The 21,770-nt window shown below is 36.2% G+C and overlaps 2 protein-coding genes across 8 annotated transcripts; both read right to left on the bottom strand.

Annotated features, from left to right (window-relative positions):
* Positions 1-372: 372 nt before the first annotated feature.
* LOC110375646 (glutathione S-transferase D7) lies at positions 373-16,906 on the bottom strand. 7 transcript variants are annotated; one of them, XM_021333848.3, is made up of 7 exons: positions 5,915-6,205; positions 5,389-5,532; positions 4,422-4,599; positions 3,191-3,249; positions 2,828-2,969; positions 1,990-2,154; positions 373-639 (listed from the first exon to the last, which is right to left on the bottom strand). In XM_021333848.3, exons 2-7 carry the CDS (start codon positions 5,439-5,441, stop codon positions 499-501), a joined length of 738 nt encoding a protein of 245 aa, XP_021189523.3. In that variant the 5' UTR covers positions 5,442-5,532; positions 5,915-6,205; the 3' UTR covers positions 373-498. The 7 variants fall into 7 exon arrangements, with proteins under 7 accessions (XP_021189523.3, XP_021189522.3, XP_021189524.3 ...); XM_021333847.3 differs by having other exon boundaries at positions 6,057-6,205; XM_021333849.3 differs by having other exon boundaries at positions 6,069-6,204.
* Positions 12,721-14,156, bottom strand: LOC126053859 (uncharacterized). The gene is made up of 4 exons (XM_049837087.2): positions 13,846-14,156; positions 13,588-13,706; positions 13,277-13,346; positions 12,721-13,039 (listed from the first exon to the last, which is right to left on the bottom strand). The coding sequence occupies exons 1-4, from the start codon at positions 14,134-14,136 to the stop codon at positions 12,743-12,745; spliced, it is 777 nt and encodes a 258-aa protein (XP_049693044.2). The 5' UTR covers positions 14,137-14,156; the 3' UTR covers positions 12,721-12,742.
* Positions 16,907-21,770: the final 4,864 nt, after the last annotated feature.

Genomic DNA, 21,770 nt, shown 5'->3' with positions numbered 1-21,770 from the left:
CCACATAGAAATGCCTACCTCAATTCAATAGCTCCACGGTGCGTTCTCGTGCGACCGGACGTCGGATCGTACAGTGCTAACACCTTATTATCGTGGTTTGTTTATCGAATGGTTAACGCCTTGATTAATTATTGTGACATATTGACTACATGAACTTATGTGATACAGGATACACTGAGCAACATTGTCAGTATATGTACCTACTTACAGCATTAAAGCGTATCGTATCGTACCATTTTAGTGCCATGCTTTTACTACCGACTATTATGAAAATATTGATATGGAAAGTACGCGCTTACTGATATGCGAAGCTTTAGAATCGTATTATACCGTCACTCATTTAATAAGTTGTATTACAATAAAACAAGTATATAAGAATACAGATATATCTTTATTGATAAACAAGCGAAATTACACAATCACAAAATAATATTTTAACCTGTTTTTCCGCAAGAAAATTTTTGAAGTAAATTAAAGAAATTAAACTTAATTTAGTAATTAACCTTTCTTCAAGAAGTTGGCCAAGATATCGGCTCCAGCTTCATCGACTTCCTTGTAGCCATATGGCTCTAAAGCCTTCTTGGTCCTTTCGAACCATTTTGTTACGTTGTCATGGTTACTGAAGTCGTAGCCGAAGGCCTGAAACAAAAGAAGTTTGTTAAAGATACTTTGGTTTTACAGGGTCATAATGGAGCCGCCATTAATAAGTAGACTTACGACCAGTTTCTTCATCAAAAGTAAAAGTCAAAGTAATGTCTAAAGTAAAAGTAACGGTTAAATTCGTTTTTTCAAGGCTAAAGTGACAGCAAAACTAATAGAAAAACTGAATTTGACCGTTACTTTTACTTTAGACATTACTTTGAATTTTACTTTGGCTTTTACTTTTGATGAAGAAACTGGCTGTTAATATTTTTCAAAAAGAAATGCATAATAAGGATTCCTTAAGGCCTTCTTAAGTCATAAAAAAAAGTTTATTGCTGTTGAGAGTGAATATTATGTTCCATGATAGTCGACAGTCTAATGATCTTTAACCATTTGGATATATCCTAATACCTCATTCATTAATTATTTCTTACAAATCGGAAATCAATAAAATATCTTATGCTCTGTGAAATCGCACACCTGGTGGTTATCTTGAAAGGTGGTTCAAGGCTATTGTTCTAGGTTTTGTAATCGATACTAAGTTGCTTCTATTCATACATAATTAATCAGAGGAAAAAGTGTAACTTTCTAATGATACCTGAACATTCTTTAGTGAGTAATTCGAAATCATTTTTATTCTGCAACTAAATCGGTAATTGAAGACCTTAAATTATGTCTACTTGCTGGTTTTGGATATTTAAAAACTTTTGTGACAAATATCACATCATATTATACAAATTTATTTGAATTTCTTAATACTTGTGATATAAAATTAACTAAGTTCATTCAAACATAGGATGCTCACTCAATCGCAGTGTTTATACCTAAGGTATTCGCAGTCGGATGTTACAAATGATTCGTGAGTATCTGCTATTCATTGATCAGATAAAAACCTTTCAAGAATGTTGAAAAACATCAACAAACAAGAGCAACACATTAGCTTCACAATAGAAGGAAATGTATACCGCATTCTCGATATACAAGATATCGAGGAAAATATTTCTCTGCCATTGATCATTTGTGTGAGTATTATACCTATCTCCTACAATAATAATATATGGTGTTATTCCTGATATAGAAGAACTCATAACTGTACTTCAAGGGATGAAGTACAGAAGCCTGGATTCGAACATAAGCTTCCATCTTTAGATGATCTGACTATGACAACAAAGTCAGACTGCTGCATTTAAAAAGCCATAGAACCTGAACATGTTTCGGATCAGGCCCGACAATCTGTACTAATATTTGAAGCAAAAACATCTGTTAGATCGTTTGCTTGAAGGAGGAAGCTAACTGGCCATAATAATGATGTTTAAGGTAATAATAATTAAGGAAGTCACAACTTACATTAAGATTAGTGATAGTCACAATAATAGAGATGTCTGCAATCGTGAGATTCTCTCCGGCAACGAAGGCTCGTCCATCCAGGAAAGAGTCCAGCCAGCCTAATGCTTCATCCAGTTTAGCTGCCTTGTCATCATCGTATTCCTCACCACGGAATAGTATCGGTACCTGGAAGGGAAAACCCCGTCTATAATCTGTATGTGATCTCTACAGCAACCCATCAAACCATCTAATTCTCCGTCGAATGAAACTTTTAGTTGGCATATTGTGTGGGGCTATATTACAATCTTCTTTTATCGTGACTGAAGCCCCGTACCTTGATTATGCCTGTGCCAGTTAGGAACATCGATCTATTCCAGTACCTTGTTCGTGAGAGTCTATCCTGCTTGGTCCCCCTATTTTTAAACTTATATCAGGGCTCCCCTTGGTAAGTCGTTCAACCGTAGAGGTGGCCGAAATTGATTTAATAAATAACATATCGGTATCATGTCCCTTAAAACCACAGCTACGTAGGGGAATCTACGTACCATTGGTTTATCACTATATATGTAGTATAAACCAAAGTCGCTTTCTCTGTCCAGAAAAGATTTAAGCATATATAGGGCTATATCCCTATGTATGCTTAAATCTTTTGATGGGGTTTTATTGAATAGACAAATTGATTGAAGAGGAAAATTGATATCTATAATAACTATCCATTAAATAGTGGATAAATACTACTATGTATTTTTCAATTTTAGCATAGTTTTTGCGAGGTCTGGGCGGGTCGCTGGTTTTGAAATCATTCCACATGCTTTCTTGATCTACAAAATTTTCATAAATTACTGTAAAACCAACTTACGTAGAGGGCATAATATCTCGTATAGAGAGTGCCAAGATCAAAGTTAAGTCGCTGATCCACAATAGCTCGTAGGCGTGGATTCTTCGGGTACAGGGAATCGTCACGGCCGTAAGCATTCACCAGGTAAGCAAGAATTGCTCGGCTGAAAGAATTCATAAATCAATATTTTTAGTAACGAAAGATATGATACGTAATAAAGACTGAAGATGACCGAATCTAATTTTCTGCAATGGACTTGATAACTTTATTTTAGGGATCTTGCTTATCTTGATAGTAAATAGGAATAAAGTTCATTAGCGTGTCTTTGCTCCACTGTACCTACCTATTTCAGTACTAAAAAGCACTTAAACCACGGATACTTACCTCTCCCATAAAATAAATCCGCTATCATCCATAGTCGGTATAGTATGCTGTGGATTCATCTAGAAGAAACAAAACCAAACATTAAGAAAATAAACAGTTCCATGAAAGTCGTAAACTAGGGTAATCTAAATTTAGCAAACAAAAAACTAACGTTAAAGTTATTTCAGCTCATTTCGTGAAGGAGGGAACCCTAATATGATTTATTGCTAGCACAAGCAAAAATGCGATGTCAGCACGCGATGTTGACAATTTTGCTTCAACGAATTGACATTATTTTATTTGTTCTGGTTTTATTTGATTATCAGTATTTTGAATCTTCGCAATTCTGCAAAAGCCCAAAGTGCATCTAGGTTTAACCGGCTACAACTTGGTGGAACTCTTATCTTCAACTGAAGAAGTGTCTCTTAAGTCTAACTGACTGAGGTTTGACCAGAATCCGACCCCGACATAGTTGGGAAAGGCTAGGCAGATAATGATGTTACTTACCATAATGTAGACATTAGCGAAACAAGAGAAATCTTGACTAAGAACATTAAACAATGATTGGATCAGATTCCATCATTCAATCTTCTAATTTAGCTCTTTAGTACCTACACCCACTCCGAAAATCAAGAGTACTATTTATAGAAGGCAAAACGCAACATGTAATGTCATCATGAATTATTACGTCATGATTTCAATAGACCCTAATCCTGATCATTGAATAGGAGGGAATAAAAGCAAATAGTAGTAATCACTTTCACTTCATAATAATTAAACCTAATCTGTATATAATCTGGTAATTATGCTAGAGTATAATTTGTAGCCCTTAATAAATCAAAGTAAATAGGTCAGCTTAATCATCCTCTAAGACTTTAAGCCAATGCATGAAGAATCTCTTACGCAATCGAGATTATCTATGCAATCTTGTCAACTTTAATATCAAGTCACTTCACTCCTAAAGATTTGCCTAATACTTATGTCTTGTTATGTGTTGTACCAGAAGACATAAGTATCGGCGTAATCGCCGAGACGATTTAATCAATAGTTTATATTATTTTTAACCGACTTCAAAAAAGAAATCTCAGTGGCTGAACCGATTTCATTGCGGGTTTCAACATATTAGTTATTAGTATTTGTCAGAGTTAAAAGGTTTTTTCGTATATGTATTAAAGAAGTCTATTTACATTTTTGTATCTGATACGAAACTCGTATTTTCCAATGCTTTCCCTCAAACATTGGTCTCACATACCTTGAGGAAATCAGGCGTCATATGCTCTCCTTCCATGATATTCGTCAGTACCAGTTCCAGCTCGATCCCCATGACCTTGGCAGCCATGATGATGGAGCGGCATGGTGGGGAGGGGGGCAGGTAGTAAAGCTTTATCGGCTGATTCGGCATCTTCCCTTTAGAACGTGCTGCTGCGTTGCTGTCAAAAAGATAAATATAATTTAGTAAACTTTTATGAGCTACAAATCTACAAATTGGGATCATGGTTTTTAACCAACTCCGAAATACTGCATGTCAATTCGGTTAAGAGTTATTTAATTTCATATACTTGGAGATCGAGGAATAAGAATAACAAAAAATATTACCGTTACGTACAAATTTGGTGTTAGTTAAGCAATAATGTATTAACAAGTTAATAAAGTATCCAACATTTAAATTATGTATTCCCATCGTTAATATTTTTTCAAATAAACCCATACCCATCTTCATCAACGCAACGTTTTCCTAATCCCTGTTGGTAGTTTTAATCCAAGCCACGAAACGCGATGGATAATTGTATCATGTTTTGAATAATGGTAATGTAAGAGTTTTATAAACATGCAGACAAACCACGAACAGCCCAGTCAGCCAAACTTTTTTGACAGTTAATGACAATAAATGCTGTTTAATTCGAAACTGCAACCATAAACCAATGTGCAGGTACGGAGAAAATCTTACTTTATTACATTCCTATTTACCATTGCGTGTTTACTTATAAATTATTCTAGTTTCAAAGCATAGTACTAAAACTAGCATGCAAGTTATTATGCTTAATACGTTATGGTATTAGTTCAAATAACAGCCATAAAAAAATGAATATTCAGTGATTGTGACGTGTGACCCATTTTTTTCTGCTCGAAACCGAAGGATCTGTGCCCACCAACCTGTGCTCACTCGTCAAAATTTTGATTCACTCATCCACCACCGAATTTTAATAAAAAAAACTTACCCGGAAATATATATGGAAAGTAATAGGGCAAATATACATGCTATGCCTCTCATTGTTAACCGATTATAATAGTTAATTATTTTTTATAAATTAATTAATTAAATCTGGAAGCTCTTCTGTTGCAGTTTTTGTAATCTATAAAATCTGAAGCCATAATAATATTGAATTAGTGCAGACAAAATAAAGCGGGCTAATATTTACAAAAAAAAATCTCATAATTGTTGTATCGCATGCATGCTTTTGCTTAGCATTTATGAACACGTATTGTAATACAATGCAGAAAAAAGGCCACTAATTGCAATTGTATCGATCTAATTCACTACACAGTAAGTTTACAATCCAAAGTAAATCTTATTTTTGAACGCTCTACAGACAATAACGTACTTAATTAACTTTTATCTCAAATATCAAGAAATGTAATCTAATATTTTTAATCAAACAATTTAAATCTGTAAGTAAATAAAATTCAAAAATAACAACAATCATGCGAAATCGCAGATGTAATCTTCAAAAACGCAAAACTCACTTCGCTTTTTGAATTTTTTCTACAACAGTTTTGTCCATACATTGGCCCAGTTTGAATTTTTATTGTGACACTATCACAACCAATATAAATATTAAAATGTACGCACACTATTTTATTAATTTATTTTGGAAAATAAACCTACGGTGAAACGTACGTAGGTTGAAGTTACAACTTGTGCGAAAGAGCTTTCCACGGACGGACGAAAGTCAACGCGTCAACCACGGTCCACAGAAATACTGATTTATAACAAGTCTGTTATGATTGTGAACGAAACCTGTTATGGCCATGGGTACCATAGCAACGTTGGGCGGTGCCATCATAACGACAAGTCATCGTGACCATCATACTGAAATGAATACCTACTTATTACCTGAAGTCTTTTGTTACATGGCTGAAAAGGGTTGTATGGGATCTTTTAACACTTAGTAACAATATGGAAAATATTGTCTAGGTCATGTTATACTTGAGACATCTGATAAGTACCATTTTATATGTATTTCTAAATAAAATTATTACATTTGAATTTGAGAGCTTTTGCTGGACGTCGATACGTCTAATATGTACCTAATGTTACCTACATTATAGTGAATGGATGAAATAACAATGCATCAAAGAGATTGTAATCTGTAAACTGTGATACATAGCTACTGAATACAATCACCACAGTTATTTTCCGATCCTAATAAAAATATATATGTACTTAGGTATCTGCATGTTATAATCGTCATTTTACAATACCTATGCTTAAAACTTAGATCATGAGATTATAACCTTGATTCATTGCATTTCCTTAGAGCTGCTACTTATCACGCCTACCAAAATCTGTGTGTCTAATTATTCACACGTAAGTAGATCTTGAATCATCATGCTCTTGACGCATAAAACAAACATTTTGTCATTACACATTATAATGCGTGACAAGCCTTCTTTTAATAGCCCCTTATCTTCAAACAAACCTCATCATTATCATACAACTGCTATCATTTTTTCTAGTTCCACAGACTGCACTGGATATTTACTTAGTCACTCATCTCTAATGAATGGCAGACATCTTAAGAAAGATTTTTTTTTTCTAAAAGTATGGGATACCCATTTTGCATAGTTTCATAAAAATATAAATATACTAAGTAGTATAAATGCAAAATAATATAATTAACACAATGATAAAATTGTTTTCATTTGCAGTATCACGTTGGACAGGAGCAATATTATTTAAAAGGTCAGGCATTCACGATTCATTTTTGATCTTTACTTGTATTATTAACATCATTTTTTTTTTAATTTATGGCATGTACTCGTATATTGACTTCATAGATATTATCTGACACCAAAAAGTAAGAGTAATTTCTTCTTTAGCCTTTCTTATTAGGACTGAAGTTCCTTACACTCATGAGAGTGAGAAATCGTCTATGTTATAGATCAATCAACTCGCCTACCAAAAGCCAACATTACAAAAAATAAGAATAATGTTAAAATTCAGTGTCCTCCACCCCTTAGTAAAATATATTATTATTGTATCAAAATATACACTAAGTACGATAAACGCGGGGCGCACATGAATTGCATGTTATTTCTGTTCAACAGATAACTTACATGTTATATTATTGTGCCGATGCAATGTGACTGCTGTACACGTTGTTCAAGGTCAAGGTCATTCCATTATGGTATACATGTATACCAGCTGTTGTTTCACGCATTTTAATGCTTCAGTATCAGTGCCGATTTAGTTGCAATCTAAGCTTTACGCATAGGTAACTAGCCTAGGTTCTCTGTTGGAGTAGGCTTCTGGGCTGGGAATATAAGGGGTCTCTTTCTCCATCCCTACAGAGACTATTCTCGCCTAGCGCTATAATACTAGTGGTTAATAATATAAAAGTCTGAAATCGTCATTCTCCTTGAGCAAGCAAGCGTGGTAGTTAACAGTCCTTCTTTGTGTGCAAGCCTGAGCCCTTCTCGGAGACAATGAAAAGGCTAATAATGGTGATGATGACCATAATGTGCGTATTAAGGTATTTTCACTCTCTCACTCTAGATCCGTGATCACAAAAATTACATAGCTACAACAAGTTATAGATCTGTACTACGGCAGAATTTCCCAGAACCAATAATCTTTTTTTATTTATTTATAAAAATGTGATAATTAGATTAGCAACAACAATAATGATAATCGATTTTTATTTATTGAAAATCGATTATATCATTCGTGGAATGTAATGATCGCACTTATCTTTTTAGGTGAAGAGAGGTTTAGACAACATGATTGACGTATCTGTGCCAAATTAGTTATGAGTGCTGTGGTAATCGGTAACCATGAAATATGGATAATACAGGAACTATAAGTAATACCTCTATAAGAGCTGACCGTACCATTGTTCGTCACGTCTTTACAAGAATCACACAACTTTATTGATAGAGACCTATGGCATGACGGGGACAATATACGGCAAAGCATTTACATTTACCAACTAACATAATAGTACAGGAATCTGCTGCTTCATTGTTTTATTTATTCTTGCTTTCACCATTGGGAAACAATTGGTCTGCAAGATAAGAACTGTCAGTGATCTATTGACTCATACTGTACTTGAAATGACTTTAACAATTTTCACACGCAGATAAATCCTTATCTCTTTCTTTCTCGTCTATGTTTTTGTAAACAATGCCAACTGTATATTTATTTGCAGTTTTTATATGTTCGTTCTGTATATTTTATATAGGACAAGACCATACATTTACTGACTTATTATTCACACTAACATCTGGTTTATAATATTCGTCACACATGTTCTTTGTCTGAAATAAGTTCCATATTTAGAAGATTACACGGCAGTGTGTCACCTACAAACACATGTGACTATGGAAGAGATACCTACTTTTTTCCATGCCTACCAATGCTTTTACTTAGGGTTCAATCTAATAAGCCCGTTTAGGTTCTAGGTTAAGACTTGAGAAGAGGCTTGGGTCATGAAGTGCGAAACTTATTGATACAATTTTTAATGGGTATTTAAGTTCAATGACTATTTGGTCGGTGGGTAATAATGGTTATCTTTGTACCTGGCAGCCAAGGGTTATGCTTTTAAGCTAAATTACCTACTGATGACGGTAGGGTAATAGGTCCCTACTGACACAAACAAGTACTGCAGTTTGAACATTATCGATGTGACGGCTTTACATCAAAGACAATTTTGAGTATTTAGAGGGATTTATACTATCACAAACTTGAAAAGGTATTGTTACGTCAATTATTATCGATAAGTTTTGGACCATTTTCAGTGTTTCTGTTCCACTTTTGTATAATAAAATAATAGTTTAAATAATAGTAGGTATAACTGCATAGACTTCATATTTACAACAGGCAGACTGATGAACTTTACTGTAATGAATTGATAACATTCTGTAGGGCAGAGTGAGGAGATACTATTATTTTATCGTATAATATGTAGCAGGGAAGTTCTAAAAAAACTTAAGTCATACAATATAATAGGTAGGTACTCCACATAATCCAAGTAAAAAATACTACCTATAAGTAATATGTGCCAAATTTTATACCACTGATATAATTGTTTCACTATTTCATAGCCCATAAAATCGGCACCAATCGAAATAAAACACAACATTACATTACAAACAACTTAATAAAAAAGTTTTATTTATCCAATTTTATACACGAACAATTTGTTTCGTCACATTTTTAAGATCATCCATACACATTAATTAAAATGTCTTTATTCACTTGTCATCTAGCACTTCCACCGTGGACGCACTACTCGCATTATCCTTGTCTTTATTCTCTCCATTGTCAAATCCATCATTCACAGTCTTATAACCCACATCAGATACATCAGTTTTCAACGAATTAATCCTCTCACGGGTTTCTTCATTATTCTTCGTCACATTTTGTGTTTGTTCGTCACTAATTTTCACTTTCTTACTCTTTGAATTGCCCATTTTGTGACTGAGACCCGCCGGTTCCCGGTTCCCATGCACGAATGACGATATCAAGTATGATCCTCACTTCAGCGAAGATAAAAATACTGATAAGCGAATCTCTGTAATTAAATGTAGCGGCACTCTCGTTGATAAGTCTGTTTCCAAATAAAGTGAAAATGAAACTGCAGTTGGCAGTGCTGGTGAAAGATATTTCTGCAGTCAAAACATAAGTGCTGATATATAAATACGAGATAAGGCGACAATGACACATTACCCGTACATATGTTCCATTGACCGGATGTTTGTGTGTCACTAACAAACAATTAAATTGAGTCTTTGTGAGAAAAAAGGATTTTTAATTGTCATTATTGTGTCTGCATTATTTTCTTATCTTTGTTTTGTTTTTATGAGGATTGTTTTGTAATTTCACTTAGGTATATTATTTTAAGGTATATGCATATTTTATGCGCATTTCTTTTAGGTACCTACACGTTCCATTATCATATACCGTATCGCGTTTAAATCCCGATTAGTTGTAAATATCGTTTATAGTTCCGAGTACTCCAACTTTAAGCCAAATACTCCAAATACATGTAAGTCATTGAGTGATTTCAACTAACCTATTATGTATGACATAAAGAGGAATTAACAATTAATAAGTAAGGGTCAAGAAATGGACAAGAACAGTAATAGTTTTTACATAATGTATTTTATTAGTCAACAAATAACGTCAAATAGGTATTGTTAAAATTAACAAAAAAATAACAAGGCATGGATGCCGCTCGTAGCTTCGCACAAATGATTCACCATACTATTTGTCCGTTGTCTTACATTTACATAAATACAAGTAGTTACAGACATTTAATAGTTCATCTATTATTAAAAACAATGAATCGTTTGTGTCAACAAGCCGATTATACACTTACAGACTTTATAATCACTATATCTTACATTCCACTCAAGGACAATGAGTCAACAGATGACTTCACAAAACGTACAGGATGGAAGGAATTAATGCATATTTTTGAGATTTTGATAGAGTCATTTTGGCAACGATTTTTCCTATGATATACAGTTTTCATACAACAGTTGTGTAAAAGAGGTTTAGTGTTTCCATTATCGTTTAGAATTTTATCATTTACCTATCTTCGAAACAATTGGACGGGTACCAATTTTTCCCCGTTTGTACCTAGATGGTATATAGTATCAGATGTCTGAAGCCCACTTTCAATGGGATTCTTTTCGTTCCAGAGACGCAGTTTTTCTTATCAATACCCTAGCAAGTCGTCGTCGTTTCTTAGTAAATCCAGGTAAAAGGTTATTTTTATAACCATTATACGATCCATCAGATAATCATAATGTATTCGCTTTTAGTCGAAAAATTTCACCTTACCTAACCTTTATTTAAGGGTAAGAAAGTATCATTACTACCTTTATTTTTTCACCACAATTTCTATAGGTACACTTTGTCACTTGACACGCAATCAGATAAAATCAAATCAAGGTGAACTGTAAGTACCTAGTGCTGGAAAATTGTAGGGGTAGTTACCTAATAAAGGATCTTTTTTGTTAGTCATAGGTCAAGCAACCAATTAATCATAAGAAGCTAGACTTGATTGAATTGAAACCCAAGTCCAAATCGTGTTACTTTTGTGGGACAGTAATAAAGCGTCTCCTCAAGATGTACGTAGGTAGTATTGTAATTGCCTGTCGATCTGATTGTGTTTTTAAAGCGTCCATATGCTTCCAGTGTGTAAAGACTGTGCTCGGTAGTGACAACAAGTACCTACTACCAGAGTATGAAGAATAGACAGACTTTTCGTCTATGGCTGTGAAAATTCCAGGATGGCCATGGAAATTATACTTCATTTCAGTTTTATAATTAAGTGCATAAAGCATGCTAAATGACAGGTTTCCATAATAGGCCTTGACCTAAGTATTGCCTGTCATCATGACCATACCTACTTAGGTTAACTGAATACACGGCCTTTTATGAATATGATTCATAATCACATAGCCACTGGAATCATGCTTTGTAAGGATTACAAATTGCTGTGGGTTCCACTAATTGAATGATATAATGAAGCGCTGGGTCTGTTTATTTTATTGTTTCCGACATTTAAATTAAGGACTTATCTACCTTACTTTTGTGTAGCGGGACAAGTACATAACTATTTATTTTGACTTTGCTTATATTTTTTTAGAAGTAGGATTTTATAATTGTCTCATAATTAATTTACTTACAAAAAAATAATGGCTCGAACACCACGCTTATTCAAGTGGTTAAAAATTTCAGGTTTAATTAAGATGTTTTAATTCACCCTTACCTACTCAGTAATGGTGTCCAAAATGTACAGTTATTTTAAAAAAGTTACATGTGTACTTGCCATTCCTGTAATAGGTTGGCCTAACGAGAGCATTTTCCTTTACGCAATGTTTGTTTAGCTAGCTTCGTAGTTTGCATACCAAGACTATCATAACAATAGGAAGCCATTAAAGTTATTTAGACTTAGGTTATACCTGCTCATTGTTTGTAGTAGGTAACTGCAATTTGTATCTACATAATATGTGTTCTTAATAACTAAAGATATGATTTTCCGGTAAATTAACATGGCCTTATTATTTTATTCTCCTAGCAGTGTATGATTATAACTTCATATGGTGGAATAGTCTTTAACTAAATCATGATGATAAGTGTTAGAAAACTGCAGGAAATATTCACTATTTTTTTTTCTGTCTTTAACAGACCACGGGACTGTAGAGTCCCGGGTTTTTGGAAGGCGTTATATTATTATAAGTAAAGTTTTGTGAGGCATCATTAAAAGTAAATTTAATTTAAAGCATTTTAATAAGAAAATATAAAATCTGAATTCAAAATAATTTGAAAATAAATCATTCTTAGTAATTAAATATGGCCCGACGTCTCCTCATGCCAGCCGCATCGTTCACTTTTTGTATCTTCTGATATTTGTCTATAGCCGACTTCACGAAGTCTGCTGCGTGAATAATCTTTTCCAACTTTTCTGGGTTCATAAGAGATCTCATTTCTTCATGGATAGGTCCAACGCCATGGAAGGCGATGGAACATAAGTTCGTGTAAGTACAAACACCGACTGTCAGGAGAGAACCGATGATAAGAATGAAGATGCTGTTGAAAATCCAGGTGATGGTGTGACCGACAGCGCTGACCATAGTCTGGAAATTAAAGTGACAGTTATTAGAGAAATCAATGAATTAATAGGTCAAAAATTAGGAACAGAGCACGAAGAAGAAGAATATAGGTAAGGCAGACAAGTAAAGATAGGCAAGGCTTCGATTTTCAAGTCTACAGAATTTAGTGACTACCTATATAAAATGTATAGGATTTAGCTGCAATAATAGACCACTAAAATAATATTATCTATATCGATTGGTAAGAATAGTAAAACTTACTCTAGCGTAAGGCATTTGACTCCACAGAAGACCGAAGGTAGAAGTGTCAGGCTCCATTAGGTAATCGTAACTGAAACCAAATATTCTATTAGTATAACAAATTACTTTGCTAGACCATTTAAATCACAAACTTACTTAAAATATGTAACAAATATAAACACGACCAGTAAATTAAAAATCAATACAAAATCATAGAACAGCATCGTAAAGTCAAGAAGCAAGTATTTGGAAATTCAACAACTGCTAATTGGTTAGAACCTTCAAAAATGTTTGCAAAAGATAGAAAAAAGTCTAAAAACAAACATATTTACTTGTTAGATTCAGGGTAGCCAATCGCATAAGGGTAGCCCGGAGCGTATGGAATGTCAGGATAAGCTACATCAGCGGTACCGGGGACGTATCCATTGTCAAGAATACCAACATCTGAACCCTGAAATCAAAGGTGAAACATAAATACGCCTTCAAATTTTTTTACATACGATTATAGTTTGATATGCTTTGGTCAGATCTCACTGAGGGCAAGGACGAAATGATTGCTAAAAATGCTTATGTATAATGATTATACTCACAAGTCTATTAACTTCAGTAGAAGCAGAAGGTTGATCAGATAACATAGCATCATGTTTGATGACCGGTCCAAACGGCTTCACTGGTTCAATCCTTGCTCTGCCTCTGTTCCCGTCTTCTGGTCTATACACTGGATGTTCAGCATTATCTTCATGTACGGGATGGTCTCTGTGTTCAGTTTTTAGTTCAGGTTGGAATGCAGCTTGTTTTTCTAACAAGGCATAAGATGAAGATATTTCTGCTGAAAACGCAGTAACGGCCAAAGCCAGGACCACTGCTAGTGATCGATACATCTGAAAAGGGATAAATGAAAATCATGAAAGTAAGGCAGGAAAATTCAAAGATTGATGAAAAACAAGCATAAGGTAGGTAATGTTATATAAGAAAATATTTTATGTTAAGTAAGAAATGGGATCTCAAACTTACCTTTTCTTTGAGTGGATTTTTGATCTTATCCCAGTGAAGTCCTTAAAGGAACTGATGCCCACTTCTCCCTGGTTTATCTTTTTATAGGATATCCTCGACAAGTCACTCCATAGAGAAATTACTGTTATCTCCATATTGTCTTGCAATAATGGCAAAGGGTGAACCAAAAGATAAGGATTCGTCAAAGCATTGGAATCCTTGCCCGTAAATTCCTCCCAAAATTGCAAATAGTTATTGGCATTGTTTCTTATCAAAACCTTTTATAACGTCGATGGCGCCATGAGATATTGAAGTTAATGACTAAGTAGCTTCTATAACTGTGATGTGAGACACACAGAGACATTCCATAGCATAGCACTTTAAAGACACGGTCATCCATTTTACCGTTTACGTTAACGTTATGTTAAAATCCAATTATGGATCTGCCGCATCCCCGAAGATTACCTCAGCCTGTAGAACCAGAGCTTCACCTATGCTGGGACTTCCTACTCGTACTGCATCTAACAGACTTTCCGTTCATCAGGTATCTGCCCTAAGAGCAAATACTTCAGTTGTAGCAACTGCACTTCCGTCACTCGTCCCACAATAAAATCAACAAAGCATGTTATGTCCCTAATAGAAGCATAGCTTATAGGAAAGGCATTATTTCTAAGTAAATTGCTCAAAATTGATCGAAAAAAAACCTATAAAAGAAATAAAGGCAGCTGCCTAGGACATGAATAAGTAATGCGACTGACCGTCCGTCCAGCAAACAGTTTCTTTTTTCCTTTTAAAGGCCTACTTTAAGGCAATTTGACATCGTTAGTGACCTCGTTTCCGTGTATCGATTCTTACAATCATTTATGATGTAACCATATGTATCATGTCGTGTGTAAGGATAATTATGGTGTTTTCATAAAATGTTGATATTGTACAACCAATAGCGTCATTACCGCCCCATGCTGGGGTTTTGGCAGCTAATAGGTAGGTAAACATAAACAGAATGCCTACAAATACAATGTTTGACAATAGGGTAGTTTCCAGGGTCAAAATAATGAAATAATATTTAGTCCGCTTTTTAGATAATCAAAAAATATTGGATACGTATTTTTTCTTTTTTTAATTAAACATAAAATGACAAAGATAATACACTTCAAAAATTAGGAGTGGGGGCCTTTTACGTCACAGTGTCCTGAAAATTGTAGCAACTTGTGACGTCACACTCAACTTTAACACGCTATATCTTAACAAGTTCTGATCCAATTTAAAAAAGAAAAAATACGTATCGCTTAATTTTGGACAATCTACAAGACGGACTAATTATTATTTTTTAGGAAACTAGCCTATTACCAACCACCTCATTAAAAAAGGGCTAATTGAAGAAGAGTTTTTATGACCTATAAAAGTCCAAGAAAGATATCCTATATTTGCTTTAGTTATTATAATATCACAGAGTTCGTACGGAGTCAATAGGTACTTTTAGTAAATTTGCTAATTAAAGTAACATAGTTATAAGACATTTTATAGATCCTATAAAAAAAAAGAGTTATGTCATGAGTCTCGTCACCGAAAACAAGTCCATAATCAAGCGAATTCTCAAACGAATTTTCCTTGCTACTCAAGCATGAATGCAGGTAAACTATGCTGTATCTATTAGTCATTGCCGTGAATCATCATCAGTGCACTCTCTCCTGGCTTGTCATGTGACAACAATACCATCGCACTGATAAAGTTCGGAGAATTTGCATTACCTGTACCAAAAAACGAATGAGTGTCCCTAAATGCGATCATCATTCCGAGCATCTAGTTTTAATGTTTTTGGGAATAATTAAAAATCTATAAAATAAATAAATATACAATTGCTTATCAAGAATGGGATGGGAGCCGCTACTGAAGAGCATGAAAGGGCATCAGCTGTGCGTTCTATTTACAAATCTGTAAAATGTTTAGTCTGTGGTAAATGTGTGATTCTCTATGCAAAAACCACGTGCTCCATGTGTGATAGAAAAGAGGTTCGACACTTACCGTTTGACATATTCCCAAAACAATAATATTTCCTTTTCAACGAAATCACTCATTATTGCACCAACAAGGAACTTGATAACTATCATAGGAACATGATGACGATTGTAATTAAGATTTTATCTTTATTTGTAAATACCGTTAACTTGTATAGGTAATGTTATTTTAGTCCATTCAATATGTATAATAAGTTCTCAATGGTCTACATTATAGCCACCTATTGTTCGAATGTGAATTTTATCAAAGAGACAATAAACAGTCATTAATTCCGTTTCACACGGTCAGTCATATAGGGGCTCGTACTACGACTACCCGCCGGTCGGTACTTCAAACACCATAGTACATTTCAAATAGAGTTCAGGGTTAAATACCAATCGATTCCCATTCATTAAAATGTGTTTTCGATTATACCTTGAAAATTATAGGTCATATAGAACAATTGTAAATATTTATTAGCTTGGCTTCACAGAAAACATATTGCTGTTTGCATTTTTTCAGGCGTCATTAAGTGCATCGATGGATCGTTTTTGGTGTTCAAATATGAAATGTATGATAATTGCTTATATGAATATTTTTCATCGTGTGTTCCTTCTTTTCTGTAACATCTCACATCGTCAAAATTATTCCAACAAAGCAAAAAGTCTGATTTATAACAATCCTTTTTGGTGCGCCTCATGATATTGAACGGCTCCAATTTTTTTTTTTCCAAATGTCAAAATAATCTCAACTGTTATTTTTAACGTAGAGCAAAAATGGTTTTGGGATTCGAATTTTGAGTTGGTGGTGTTCACATGTGGTTTTCTTCTCAACGCAAATTTTGAGCTATATTTGTGCTTTTTTGGTGTTTTCTGTGGTGCCTGCTTAGTTTTGAGTGTGTTTTATATGTAGATTTGTGTTTCATTATTCATCATTTCATCATTTCATCTGTAAGTAGTCTTGTATTTTAATTAATTTTGTGCAACGTCGGCGTATGCCAATAAATAAACATGGCGGACAAACAGGGGCCGCCGGGACGCCCTCCCGACCCCTCATGTACTTCTGCAATTGAAACAGTAATGACCGTCCCATTGTCTAAATTTGAGGCAATGGAAGCAGAAACTTCAACTCATAAGAGAAAGCATCCTAGTCAGGACGAGGATGTTACTGATGTTAATAATGTTAATGCTACAAAACGCGACCGAGTCACCCCTCCATCATTGGTGTCACGTTCCAAATATACCAACTTAGATAGGGAGCCATATCTGGTATATGTTTCCTTCACGGATTCAGACTCCACTTCTGGATCCACCCTTCACCCCATAAGATTTGGTCAATTAATGCAAAAATTAAACATTAAGAATATTAAATTAGGCGGGATCAAGAGAATTGGCAGAAATAAGATCTCGGTGGAGTTTGAAAGCCATGAGGATGCTAATATCTTTATTGAAAGCCCAGCTATTAAGCTCAAAGGTTTTGTTTCTACTATTCCCACCTTCAACATCACAAGGATGGGGGTAGTGAAGGGTGTACCAACTGATTGGTCAGAATTAGAGGTCATCGATAATCTTAAGTCCCCCCATGCTAAAATGTTGAAGGTGAGACGCTTAAATAGGAGGGTTGTCAATGAAGGTAAGTCGGAGTGGGTCCCTACATCAAGCGTGGTCGTCACATTTGATGGTCAGGTCCTCCCGGATCGCGTCTTTTGTTTTTATAATTCGCTCCCTGTGGAGACATATAACTACCCCACTGTTCAATGTTATGCATGCTGCAAATACGGGCACACTAGACCCAATTGCAGGTCTAAGCCACGATGCTTCCGTTGTGGTGGGGATCACCTTGGGGACGGTTGCTCTGTTGAGGATCCCAAATGTTTATATTGCTCTGGCTCTCATCCCGCTAATAGCAGACACTGCCCAGAGTTTATCCGTCAGAAAAATATCAAAGCGTTCATGGCCAAAGACAACATTTCCTACTCTGAAGCTGCCAGAATTCATGCCCCTTCCTTCCGTTCCTTTGCAGATGTTACGGCTTCAACCCCTATCACTCAGACTATTCATCAGATTCTCACACAGGAACCTCGCTCCCCACGTCCCCCTCCCCCTAATTACATTTCTCACTCCCAACCCTCCACTTCATCATCCTACAAAAAAACTATTTTGACCCGCCCTAAACCTCACCCCTCGCTGCAGCCTGGCTATGACCGAAGGGCTCACCAGGACATTATTAATAGCTTCTCGTTCTCCCCTTCGCCTAATGGTTGTGCTCTTCTGGATTCTCCTCCTTCTGAAAAAGATCATGTACAGACCATACAATCTATTATACGTTTACTATCCTCTTTACTTGTTAATTTTCCTTTACCTGACCACGTTGCCACAAATTTAATAAGCTCCATTAAATCTCAGCACATTCCATCTTCTACAGTGGAATACCAGAAGTCTGATCCCAAAAAAAAATGAAATTGCTCATTTAATTAATCAGTACAAACCGGCATTGTTTGCAATTTCTGAAACATGGCTAAAGCCACATCTCGTGTTTAATATGGCTGGGTATAGCGTGCTTCGGGATGACCGTCTTGACGGTTATGGCGGAGCGGCTATACTGGTTAATAATGTTCTCCCATTTTCCCCCTTATCCCTTCCCCCACACGGAGATGAGATTAATGCCGTAGGTGTTAATATTGTCGGTGTTAATGTTATTTCTGTCTATATACCCTCTCCTGATTCCTCTTGTTTCCAGTATATACGTTCTATTTGCTCTTTATTTTATCCTGTAATTTTTCTAGGTGATTTCAACTGCCACCACTCTCTGTGGGGATCTGACCATTGTGATAGTGCGGGTAATGAATTAGTGAATCTGCTGGATGACTTGGGGTTATGTGTTATCAATGATGGATCTTTCACGCGCCTTCCTAGACCTGGACAATCGCTAAGTTGTTTAGATCTAACACTGTGTTCAGCCCGTTTGGCCGCTGATATGGTATGGAAAAGGCTTAACCTAACACATGGTAGTGACCACTATCCTATATGTACTACTCTCACCACTAGGTGCCTTCCGCAAAAGGAAAGCCCCCCTCTTTTAAAGTACAGGCTGTCTGATGCTAGGTGGGACCTGTACTCTCAGATCCTTGAGGACGCAATCCATACCTTGCCCCAGGTGTCTTTTGACAACCTTGACGTCTGTATTTCGCAACTTTCTGATGCCATTTCATCAGCCACTGATGAGAGCATACCTCTTAAGAATTCGGCTTCTGGAAAAATATCATCCCCGCCCTGGTGGGACCGCGAATGCACCAGCATCATCAAACTCCGCAATGAAGCTGAACAGAGCTATGCTCTCAACATGGCTATTGAAAACCTGGTGGAATATAACCGGATTGTTGCGAGATCCAGACGCCTATTTAAGAAAAAGAAATATGAAGGTTGGAAAAAATTCTGTTCTTCGCTTTCCCCCTCCACTCCTTCTTCCATGATTTGGCAAAACTTTAGAAGATTTAAACGTGGTTGTTCTGTTCAAAATTCTTCAACTATCCCCATTGACCTAGCAGATTCTTTTCTTTACAAGTTAGCCCCTTCGTCTGTCCCTTTTGTAACAGAATGCCCTTCTGCTCCCAGTAGTGAGGTCATGTCGGTAGACCCGTTGGAAGCCCCCTTTTCCATTAATGAACTCAATGCCGTGCTCCAGCATGTCAAGGACACTGCACCTGGTATCGACGGCCATCCATATTCTTTTATAAGAAGTTGGGTGCCTGCGGACGCCAATACTTGTTGGACATCATGAATACTTGCTTCACTCTGTCATATATCCCTGATAGCTGGAAAACACAGTTGATCATCCCCATATTGAAACCTGGGAAATCCCGGATAGTCCAGATCACTTTCGTCCTATTGCCCTTTCTCCAGTCATAGGCAAAATTATGGAGCATCTTATTAAAAACCGATTGGAGTGGTTTGTGGAGAGCCGAGGTGTTTTATCTAAGTCGCAGTTTGGCTTCCGAAAGGGGGCAGGTACCATGGACAGTGTTAGCATCCTGACAACTGATACCCGGATAGCATTCAGTAGAGATGAATCGGTTTTAGCGGTCTTCCTAGACATAACAGCGGCATACGATAATGTCCTTCTTTCGGTTCTCAGGGAAAAACTACGGAAGCTGGGTGTTTCTGAACGGATGCTGCATTGTACATGTAACCTGCTCTCTGGTCGTAGGGTCAAGATTCGTATCCCTGGAGAAGATTCCGATTGTAGAACGGTCTGGCGTGGGCTTCCTCAGGGGTCCGTTCTTAGTCCGCTACTTTATAATATTTACACCTCGGATCTTCATGATTCCCTCAACTTGGATTGTCAGATTCTTCAATATGCGGATGATCTGTGTTTGTACATCCCTACTTCATCTATTGAAAGAGCTAGTGAGTCCATGCAAATATCACTCAATTCCTTAAATCAGTGGTTAATTGACCATGGCCTTGTACTGTCTGCTCCAAAAAGCTCTGCGGTTGTTTTTACACGTAAGCGTACTGTTCCTCATGTCAACCTTAAAATTGAAGAATCTCCCATTGAAGTTGTTAATAATGTGAAATTTCTTGGGGTTATATTGGACTCTAAATTGTCAGGGGTGTTTCATCTCAACTACATTAGCCTTAAGTGCGAGAAGAAACTTAATATGCTTCGTGCGCTAGCAGGAGTCTGGTGGGGTGCTCACCCCTTCACCCTAAAATTGGTATATAATGCTACAATAAGAAGCTTGCTTGATTACGGCTCCTTCTTTTTTGAACCCTGTAATAAAGTTGCTATTGCTAAGCTGGAGGCCATTCAGGCTAAATCTCTTAGAATTGTTTTAGGGTGCATGAGGTCCACCCCTAAAAACACCTTGCAAGTGGAGAGTGGCGACCCCCCTCTTCTCATCCGTAGACAGTATTTAGCCGACAAGTTTCTTTACAAGACTTATTTCCTCAGTGAGCACCTGCTTCTGCCTAGGCTGTCAACTCTTGAAGGCCTATGCAGGCAGAGTGATTACTGGAGACATAAAGCCCCTCCTCTTTTAGTTAATTCCTTTCGAAAAATCCTTGAAATTAAGGATAACTCCTTAATCTCTCAGCAAGATAAACTTCCCTTGTATTCCTGCTCCTTTGACACGTGTAACTTTGTGCCAAATGTCTCCTATATTGACATTAGGAAAGACACTGCAAACCCAAATGCCCATTTTCTCTGCACTATAAATGACAAGTGGCCTGATTATTATAAATTCTATACGGATGCTTCAAAATTAACCACTGATGGAAAGACTGGTGTTGCCGTATACAACTCTAACTCTCAGATATTTCTCCAATTTCAATGTCCTCCTGAGTCATCGGTGTTCACGGGAGAGTGCATTGGGATCCTCGAGGCATGTTTATTTATCTCCTCTCACCCTGCTATTAAAAAAGCAGTGGTTTTCACTGATTCCAAAAGTGCCCTGGATGCGATTGTTAAAAATTCGTTTAAGGACCATCTCCGTAGCCCAATTATCGTTGAAATTAAATCAGTA

Source organism: Helicoverpa armigera, chromosome 14 (genome assembly GCF_030705265.1).
Source record: "Helicoverpa armigera isolate CAAS_96S chromosome 14, ASM3070526v1, whole genome shotgun sequence".
NCBI classification, from domain to species: Eukaryota; Metazoa; Arthropoda; class Insecta; order Lepidoptera; family Noctuidae; genus Helicoverpa; species Helicoverpa armigera.
This window is presented reverse-complemented; position numbering and strand designations above follow the sequence as displayed.